This window comes from Hevea brasiliensis, chromosome 1 (assembly GCF_030052815.1).
Source record: "Hevea brasiliensis isolate MT/VB/25A 57/8 chromosome 1, ASM3005281v1, whole genome shotgun sequence".
Lineage (NCBI taxonomy): Eukaryota > Viridiplantae > Streptophyta > Magnoliopsida > Malpighiales > Euphorbiaceae > Hevea > Hevea brasiliensis.
In genome coordinates this window covers 14,171,912-14,182,093 of record NC_079493.1, presented here as the reverse complement: position 1 = coordinate 14,182,093, position 10,182 = coordinate 14,171,912, and the positions used below count along the sequence as shown (strand labels likewise).

The 10,182-nt window shown below is 30.9% G+C and overlaps 1 protein-coding gene across 2 annotated transcripts; it reads left to right on the top strand.

Moving 5' to 3' along the window:
* The first annotated feature begins 414 nt into the window (after positions 1-414).
* LOC110633151 (NADH--cytochrome b5 reductase 1) lies at positions 415-9,316 on the top strand. 2 transcript variants are annotated; one of them, XR_002490773.2, is made up of 10 exons: positions 428-666; positions 2,185-2,326; positions 2,415-2,505; positions 2,598-2,675; positions 5,382-5,462; positions 5,558-5,647; positions 6,806-6,871; positions 8,822-8,908; positions 8,996-9,163; positions 9,255-9,316. XR_002490773.2 is itself a non-coding variant. In XM_021781658.2 (9 exons), exons 1-9 carry the CDS (start codon positions 555-557, stop codon positions 9,086-9,088), a joined length of 840 nt encoding a protein of 279 aa, XP_021637350.2. In that variant the 5' UTR covers positions 415-554; the 3' UTR covers positions 9,089-9,316. The 2 variants fall into 2 exon arrangements, 1 of the variants encoding a protein (XP_021637350.2); XM_021781658.2 differs by having other exon boundaries at positions 415-666; positions 8,996-9,316.
* Positions 9,317-10,182: the final 866 nt, after the last annotated feature.

The following is a 10,182-nucleotide window of genomic DNA, read 5'->3' as shown; positions in this document are numbered from 1 at the left end:
TAATATCATTTCTAAAGTTTTATTTTTTTAATAAAATATTCCTGAAAGTTTTATTTTATAAGAAAAGTAGTGCCTACATCTAAATTTATATTTAAATAATTATTTATTTAATATTTAAATAATTATATATCTAAATTTTATATAACTATTTAAATAAAAATAAATAAATATTTAAACATAAAATTTAAATATAAAAATTATTTTATTAATAAAATAAAATTTTAAAATCAAATTAGTTTAAAGTGAAAAGCAATAGATGATATAGAGTAATTTGTTAATAGAATTAATTTTTGAAGATTAAAACTATTACTTATTATAGATTTTACTATACTTTAAGGACTTAATTGTAAAATATCATAAAAAATGCTATCTGAAATTCAACGGGGGAGAGTTATTATCACCTGCCGCAGAGACTTTCTAAAATAGTTGTGAGCCTATATGAACAGTTGCTACTTGCTACTAAATGGTCTTGAATCCGTCGAGGAAGGAAGAGCGAGAAGGGGAAATTAAAAACCTCCAGTGCTGAAACGTTTGTTTCTCTCTGTGTTCCAGAAATGGAGAGTTTTAAGTCTCACAAGGCGGAGATGATAAGCATCGCCGTCGCACTCTTGGCCATCGGTGCGGGAACCGCCTACTATTTCTATATCACCACCAAGAAACCTAAAGGTATAAACTTTTCCATCTCTTTTGCTCTCTCTCTCTCTCCGTATGTATATAGTAAACATTTGTGTTTGCATATACGTTTGAAGCTTTTGGTTCTTGGGGTCTAATGATAGCTAATACTGAAGAAAATTTCCATTTATGGTTTTTTCTTTTTATATAATTAATTTGGATAGGAAAATTGACTTTTATGTGTTTTACGGATTGTAGGTTCTTCCCTTTTGGAGATTAGTTATGTAAATCATATGTTTTAATTTCTGCTAAATTATGCTTATAAGTTAATTGGATGCTAATTTATGAGATGTATGAAACTAGAAGAATGGGACCAAAATTTGTTGGGATTTTGTTATAAGATGATATGAGTTGAGTAAGAATATATGTGCTTATGTTGAGGCTTAGGGATAAACATTGATATTAATCAAAGAATGAACATTTGTGTTGAATCGTAAGATGAGAGAAAGGTATGGAATGTAGCCCATGGGATGTGAATATGGATGATGAGTTTTTAAGGGTGAACTTAAATTACAAATGGAACTAGTTCTTATTATATTGTCTTTCTAAGGTACGTTAGTCAACCACATCTAGACTTGTTAGCTTTGTTTTCAAGTGGAAGTCATACATTTCTTCAAATGATAATATTGGTACACTCACTTAGGCAAAGTCCAAATGCAGTGAAATGGATTATGTATTTCTTGTGCTTAAGCTCAAAATATGCGAAACTTGTCATATCATAAAAGTAAAAAAGAAATTGTTATGTTCTGGGAAAAAAGGTCTATTTTCAGAGGATGTGAATATTATTTTCCCTATCATCTACTTGGGCAGCTTACAAGAAGAATATGCAGCATCTATAACATTAATGCTATAGGTCTTGATCAAATGAAATATGACAATTATATAGTTTAAATGAATTGAAGAGGAAAAACAAAAACTATTATTATAAATGGATTTGTATGCATGAAACTAGCAAAGTACAAGGAAAAAGCAAAGGAAAATAAGTTATGACTGCAGTAATCATTAGAAAGAAACCCTGACATATGTTTTATTACAAGAGAACCATTTGGTTCCATAAGGATGGTTTTATCTTAGAGAAAAGGTGCTATCCCTCAGTCCATTTAAGAAAAGTCAATTACTTAAAACTATGTCTAATCTTGATTTTATGCAACCAAAAGATTTGTTTGATTTTGTACAGTTTGATCTGCATTTTTTGTTGGTTGCTTTTCATTCTATAATTGAGGTCTTATTTATAGAACTAGGTATCTCAATCATATTACGATTTAAGAACTCTAATTTAATCTTTATTAGGAATACTAAATGAGATAAATTAAGAAATAATAGACCTAATAATAATACAATTTCTAATAATAAAAACTCTTTAAATTTCCTAATTCTATAATAATTAAAATTCCTAAATAAAATTTTAAGTTTCCTATTCTGCATTAATAATCTTTCCAATATACAGCAGAAGTTATGTCTATTTGTTTGGCTGCGTCTGAAACTTCACTAACCAACTTCACAAGTTGATAGGTTGCTTGGACCCTGAAAACTTCAAGGAATTCAAACTTGTTAAGCGCACCCAACTCAGTCATAATGTAGCTAAGTTTAAATTTGCTCTTCCCACACCAACTTCGGTATTGGGACTACCAATTGGACAACATATGAGTTGCAGGTTTGTTTTGTGATTCACTTTGTTTTGTACTTATCTATAGCTGATGCCTTTGTTTCTATCATGCTAAAAAAAGTTATTTTCTCAACAGAGGAAAAGACAGTCTTGGTGAAGAAGTTATCAAGCCATATACTCCCACAACTTTGGACTCTGATCTTGGTTACTTTGAACTAGTTATAAAGGTCAACAAATACTACAGTTTATCGTTTTATATTTCATTTTGTTGTCACTCAATTCCTTTTGCCATCCTCATTTTATTGTTTCATATACATAGATGTATCCACAAGGAAGGATGTCCCACCATTTTCGAGAGATGTGTGAAGGTGATTACTTGGCTGTGAAGGGACCCAAGGTAAAACTATTTCCTTTCTTGAGTCATGCGTTGATGCCATTGGATTTTCCATTTATTCTATTTGACTTTTTGCCTTAATGAATTCAATTTTGAACTTGCTCAAGCAATTTCTCAGTGCTATAAAAAATGTGGTTCCCGCTTCTCAGCAGAGATTTTTTGTGAATATGTTTATTTTTTCCCCGCAAACAAATAGTCACAAAGCTCATCCATTCTGAGTAAAGCTGCATCACATTTTAATTTCTCATCAATAAGACAAAAGTTAAAACTTTTGAATCTAACAGTTATGTCATGCTAGCTTGATCAAGTAGGAAGCAAAGCAATCAAGCGATTCAAGCCAGCTAAAAGATTTTCTCTATATATCAGCATATGTCTATATAAAACTAGAAACAGTTGATTCATTCCATTAATGCTAAATACATTGGCTGAAAGATCATGCAACTTAAACATTTAAAGTAACTAAAAGCAACTATGTTAGACAAAAACCAGAATATAAATTTATAGGACTATTTTTACCATATGTATATCTATAGTAAGATTGTAGCCTTGGCTATAAATCTTATTGATCTTAGCCCTTGAAATTTCTTGAAGGCCTTAACCATTGGCGTGGCCTTTGTGGGAGAAATGGAAAAATTGAACTGCATAACTTTTTCATAATATGAAAGGATGAAGGAAAACTGTAATGAAGAAAGACAACTAAATAGTAAATACATATGATATTTTCAAAGAAAGGAACTTTCATTATAAATTGATGAAAAGAAATGCTACGTAATTTGTTAACCCAAGAATCACGCTTGAACTGTATCTGATATTTTGTGGGTATGCCAACGCATATGTAAGGTGAATCTAAGGAGGTATGTTGTAATGTGGAGGAATATAATTGTGAGATGCTGGCATACTTATATGCTACATCCATCTGTAGGGGGTTAAAAAAAAAAAGGAAAGAAACTGAAAAGGAAAAGATACACTTAAATATCCACTGCTAAACAAACATTAACAGTCAACTAAGGATGAGTGGTAACCAATACAGTAAAACTTAGCTTATTGGTTGATGAATAATTAATATAACCTTCTAGTGGAATTGTAAATTAAAATAATAAAATTTCACATAAGCAACATAATTCCTAGATAGATATGTTCACATAAGCTATATGATTTTCTTGTTTCCTGCATATTCTATTTTGTCCAGGATTTAAAATTGGGCTCCTAGCTAGAATCGACTTACTAGTGTTATTTTAAAACCTGAAAGCTCTGTTGATTCAAGACGGGGGACTGATTGATTTCTTGTCTTAACAATGGTTGACAATGAAGTTGTTTGAGTTATGGCATCACAAGTAAAATAATATTGAAATGTGTGGAAAGTATGGTAAATTCGTAGGGCTTTGATGAATAATCATGATTATTTTTCTTTAGTGGCTAGCTTTTATTATTAGTAGGGTTTGAATTCATAAATAGGCCTGCAACCGTTTTGTCTGATGGTAAAGAAATTAATATATAGAAGTGCAACTACTTATTGCAAATGGACAAGAGAGGATTTTTATTGTTTTTCATATTGCAAAAATCCTGTAGGCTTTTATCTGCTATAATTTTTCCCAAATGCACTTTGTTCAATATTAAAATTTATTGTTGAGGCCAATATTAACCTATATAAAATATTACTATAAAATACTATTACATATGCTTTAAGATTTCTTGATCCCATATGAAATAAATATTGTGCTTCATCAATATAAAATGAGCTTATAATTTCTTTTAATATTTTTAATTTTGAGAGATATGCATAAACATAATGTAAGAAAAATAAAATTTTAATCAGCTATTGCTTAAATCTTCTTATCTGCTCATGTTAAATCATTTTTGTGTGAAAAAAAAAAATCATGATTTTCTGAAAATATTAATTATGAAAGAAATTATCATTTTGTGAGATTTTCTAATTGGTTACAACACTTTTTGATAACAATTTGATCTTAGTTTTTATTAATTTCATGTAGTTACCAACAACATTTTAATATTTATTTTAAATAAATTTGTTAAAATATTAAAAAAAAAATTCCCTGAAAAACTTTTGTGTTTTTTTGCTTGGTAGAAGTATTTATGGGTTAATTATAACATTTGACACATGAAATCTGGCTAGTATTGAATAGGATCATGAATTGACATTTATTTGAAGGTCATAATTGCTTAATTCTCTCTCTGTCTCCATATCTTTTTATTCCATGTGTTATTATTTGATAATGTTCGTTTGACCCTCAAATTTATTCTCAAACCCTAAGACTCCAGCTTAATGGCTTTATCACTCCTTTTTCTTCTGAAGATTGCTAATAATCTTTTGAGTTGTGGAGCTTGTTTCTCGTCATTTGCAGAAAGTCTTTCAGACAAGTTCTATGAATCCACTCTAAACCTCAAAACTTTATAATTTTGTTACCATAACTGTAAGATTGATCTTAACAGTTCCAATTCATTTATCTTTCCTTCCATTTTTGTTTTTCTTCAGTAGTGCATTGATTGGAAAAATTAAAACTTGACATTTAGTTTATCCAACATTCTTAACTGTTCATGTCTGATTTACTTTGGTCAAATTTATGCCGAGTTGAATTTTTTCAAATCTCTGAATGGTCACTTTCTTTTTAGAAAAAATTTAAATTCATAATTTATCAATCCTTTAAAAAAACTCGTGTAAAGATTGACATATTTATGTGATGCTTCTAGGGGCGCTTCAAGTATCAACCTAACCAAGTTAGAGCTTTTGGGATGCTTGCTGGGGGTACTGGAATAACTCCAATGTTCCAAGTATGTGATTAGAAATGGCCTTTCTATTTTCCAGTTGTAAAAATCATCATTTTTTACTTAACAAACACTTTTATTTCTCTTTTTGGTTCCCATAGGTTACTAGGGCCATAGTGGAAAATCCCAATGACAAGACCAATGTACATCTTATTTATGCCAATGTCACATACGAGGACATTCTTTTAAAGGTAAATCTATCCCTCTCTCCCTCTTTCTCATAAGAATTATTCATGAATGCCAAATCTGTTAACTAAAGGCATACCATGGCTTTTTTGTTTTCAAATATAGATGTATACCTACTAATCTAAAATATTGTGTGTGTGTGTGCATGCCATATACGTATGAGACAATATTTAAATGTAACATGTCAAGAATATTACACCATAAGAGTCGGAACAACAACGAATTTCTATATAAGAAGAGAAGGGGCAAAAGTAATTAAAGTTCATGAGATGGAGACATATGCATTGGGTAAAATGTGAGAAAAAGCGACTAGGCGTGGTTTCATACATGCATAAAAGAGCAATTACTCCACCAGTAAGCCTAGGAAAGTGAATATTCGAAAGAGTACTACAGTGATGAGGAAAAGTGATGCTGCTAGCACTAGCAGAAAGCTCTGCTGGATATAGTATCCTAAATAAGTGTATAAAGACATGTTTCATTATTAAACATTTAAGGGAGATTGGATAGGGCAAAATTGGTTGTGTATAGTCACATATATAGCTGTGATGAATCTTTGTTAACATATGTCATGTAGGCAAGGATGAGTTGAATCAGGTCCAATTGTCAATGTGCCTTGTTTTGGAATCCTTAAGAGCAGTGATTGTAATGATTATGTCTTGGTCTGGAATCTTTATTATTATATATATTCTTTATCATATAAATTTATATAATGGAGATTAAATATCAATTTTTTTTATTTTAACTATATTATTTAAATTATTTTATCATTTTATGCCTCTCTTCTTTATAATTACCCTATTTATTCTTCTAGATGCAATAAATTATGTTTAATTTTTTAACATTTTATTTGACCACTATATATATAGTAAAAAAAAAAAAAACTATTGTCAATCATAATTATTTAACATTTAATGCTATAAAATTAACTTGTGATATTATTATTATTATTGTTATTATTATTATTATTATTATTATTATTATTAAAAAAAAGCAGATATTATCCCCTGCGCATCACACTGATACCAGACTAGTTAGATTTAAGAACAAGAGAGGGAACATTTAAGGCAGAGCAAACTTGGGAAAACAGCTGTGATGAATATTCTAGGACTCAAAAGGTCTCAAATAAATTATCGCATAACTTCGTTTTGATTTTATATTTGTAGGAAGAGCTGGATGACCTTGCAAACAATTTTCCTAACCGCTTCAGAGTCTACTATGTTCTGAATCAGGTATATGTATTTTAATTTCTATTAAGCTCTTAGTTTCCCTTTTCTTTTGTATTCTCAATTTCTTGTGATGCATTTTGTTCTCCTAAATTTGTTAAAATGGTTATGGCAGTTGTATAAGCTTTTGAAGTCTTTTTAGAACTTCTAGTGCTCCAGTAGGGGGTATAAACTAGGTAAACCTAACTTAACGAATACAGTAGAAATTCAGGATTGGGTGAGTGCTGTCTATATGGACTATGGAGGGATGCTGCTAGGACTGTCATGCAATTGTTGTCATTCTCTCTTCCCTTTTACTCTTACTCTCTCTCTCTCTCTCTCTCTCTCTCTCCCCCCTCCCTCCCCCCCCTCCCAACCCACCTCTCCTTTTTTTTTTTTTTTGGTTCTTCTTTGGGTTTGATTGGAAATTCTAGCTCATCCTCAAATTTCTCCTGCATAGGAGAGATTCAGTTGATCAGAAGAATTATCTAATTATCTCCAATAAGATTACTAATTTTATGTAGTGAATCACTATTTTCAGTCTCCAACGAGTGAATTCAGGAGTTTACTTCCTAAAATTGCTTATGTAATGGCTTTTTCTTTTTTTCCATTAAGCATAAATTTAAAGGGAAGCTGTACCATCCTTTATCCACTCAACAGCTTCCTAAATGAAAACATGTATTGGGATGATTAGTGCATTATTATGTTTTATAACATATTTTGTATGACCTTTAGGCCTTCCAACTTACTCAATAGTTTTTTGGTCTAATTTGTAATTAATTAATTAAGTTTGGAATAGACTTAGGCTATGGACATGTTAGTGCCGTCGACATCCTGGGTTGAAGGCAGGTATTCTGTATTGAATACAATTGATTGAGCTCAGAGTTGAGTTTTGACCCAATTCACAATGCTGGGTGCATGCTTAGCCCAAAGCTTATGTGGTCTTAGCGAGTTAACATTGGCCCATTTTGTTAGGATCTCTTTCGCTCTGTCTTTCAACTACTTTTCTCGTGAAACCCACTTTTACTTGAACGCATTTTCTTAGATTGATTCTCTTATATGGAATGTGACAATTTTACTATAAATGCCTTATTACATCAAATATACTTACAAAGTATCATATTATGAAATATTATAAATTATCTAATTATCAGGCACTACAAAGAAGTGACGTTATAGTTAAACTTAACATAATACTAAGTAGGTATTTGGTACGAGGTTAACAAGGGATTATTATTACTTTTATGACTTTTAATCCCTCATTAATATTATTTGGATACTTAAAGAGATTAGATTAACTTTTTACATCACTAATATTTATGCATTATTAAGAGGTTAGATGTTAACCTTGGGGGAACAAAGATAATACTTAGCCTCTTTAAAAGTTAAAACTTACAAGAATGATATTTAACCCTTAATTTTTTAACTTTCTATCAAACGTATCTTAAGCATAACATATATATGAATAAGATGTTTAAAAAAAATATAAAAAATTATAAAAAAAAAAACTGGCTAAAAGACCATTTTGCTTTAGTGAAAGAACGAACCTGTGTTTATAACTAAATTTTTATGTTTATTCACGTTTTTTAAATATTCTTTCATCTATAATTATATTATTATTAAAATATATGATATTAGAATTAAAAAATTATTAGCATAATATTAGGACCAAGGTAGGTCGAGCTTGTCCTGTCGGTGCTGCACTTGCCTAAGCTTGAGCTCTTATCTGGTCTATATTTGTTGGTCTGGAGTCAGCCCAACTACAGCTCATATAAAGATCATCATTTGTTGTCTGCTATTCATAAAATGGCCAAGGAATATTTGTGTAAAAAAAAAATCCGATGAAAACTACATTGATTTTTAATATTCAGGCAGTAATAACATGTTCCTAAAAGCATATATCGCAATATTCTTGTTGTCCTTAAAGGTTTTATTTATTCTATTATTATGAAATTAATTACAAAATGTTATCTTCAGCCTCCTCAAGGATGGGATGGTGGCATGGGGTTTGTATCCAAGGAAATGATTCAAACCCACTGCCCACCACCAGCAGCAGATGTTCAGGTAACTTTCAGAATGCATAATCCCCTTCGTTCTTCCTCATATTTATTGAAAACAAGTAAGACAAACCTTTTCCCCCCCTTCTTTTAGATACTAAGGTGTGGTCCTCCACCAATGAACAAGGCCATGGCTGCTCACCTAGAGGCTCTTGGATACACTTCCCAAATGCAGTTCCAGTTTTAGGCATGTTGTGGAGCATTGTCATTCTCTAACCATTGTGGTGTTAGTTTCAGACAATAAGGACACAACAAAATTCAGGTTCTTCTTATAGGTTGAAGAGGTCTTCCTAATTTTCAATTCATCATAGTTGTGATTGATAAGAAATGAATGTTTACCATTGAAATTGCAGGTGACAGGCACCCTTCCTTCTTTATTGTTATTTAAGACATTGTTGCCCCCTTTGCTTTCTTACTCCATTTTCCCAACAGAAATGATTGCACATGTCCTTTAAATTAAAATCAAACAATTTAATTTATGAAATTTTATTTTAAAATTATCGAGGCAAAGTTTTCGTTTATCTTATAATTAATTGAAAAGAATTTAAGTTTGAAGATTAGCTTGTAATAAACATGCAGTATATAGCTTAATTTTATAGCAAGTTAGAATTTAGATTGATTTTATGCTCATCTCCTTTTTCTTTTTGTTACTTTAACGAGTTATCAATTAAAACAAGTTGCATTGTTATGATTTTGCATTTTGACTAATGCTTAAATTGAGCACAACTTTCTCCGGGAAATAAAAATAATAACAATAATAATTTTATATTTCCAGGGCACGATACCATTCGTCTATGCCCGGCATTTATAGCTAGTGAAACGGTAATCCTTCTAGTTTAGAGTTGCCATCGGTACTCGTAGGGTCCGCCACTGGCTGATTTTATTTGAAATCAACTCAAAATCGATGGTTTTGATTCACTAGAGTATGTCTGAACTAGCCCCTAAAGATCTTCCTCAGTTTTTCTGGCTCAGCTCAATTCAATACGATTTTTATCAAACCTAATGTTCTCAACTTTTTCGAAATTTTTATTTTTAAAATTAAAAAATGCAATTTTGATCGGAACTGAGTCAGCCAATCCGATCACTTGAATTCTAATCGAGTTCCAGCCCAATTTAAATTGGTCCGATTCTAATTTTATTTTAACGGAGACCCTAGCCAAAAAAGAAAAAGCAGCACCTGCATTTCAAAAAGTTACCAATCAACAAAACTTCTGACATCGAATTACAAGGCCACTTCGGCTCCTAAGTTGGAAAGGCAGATGGAAGAAATCTAATTCGAGT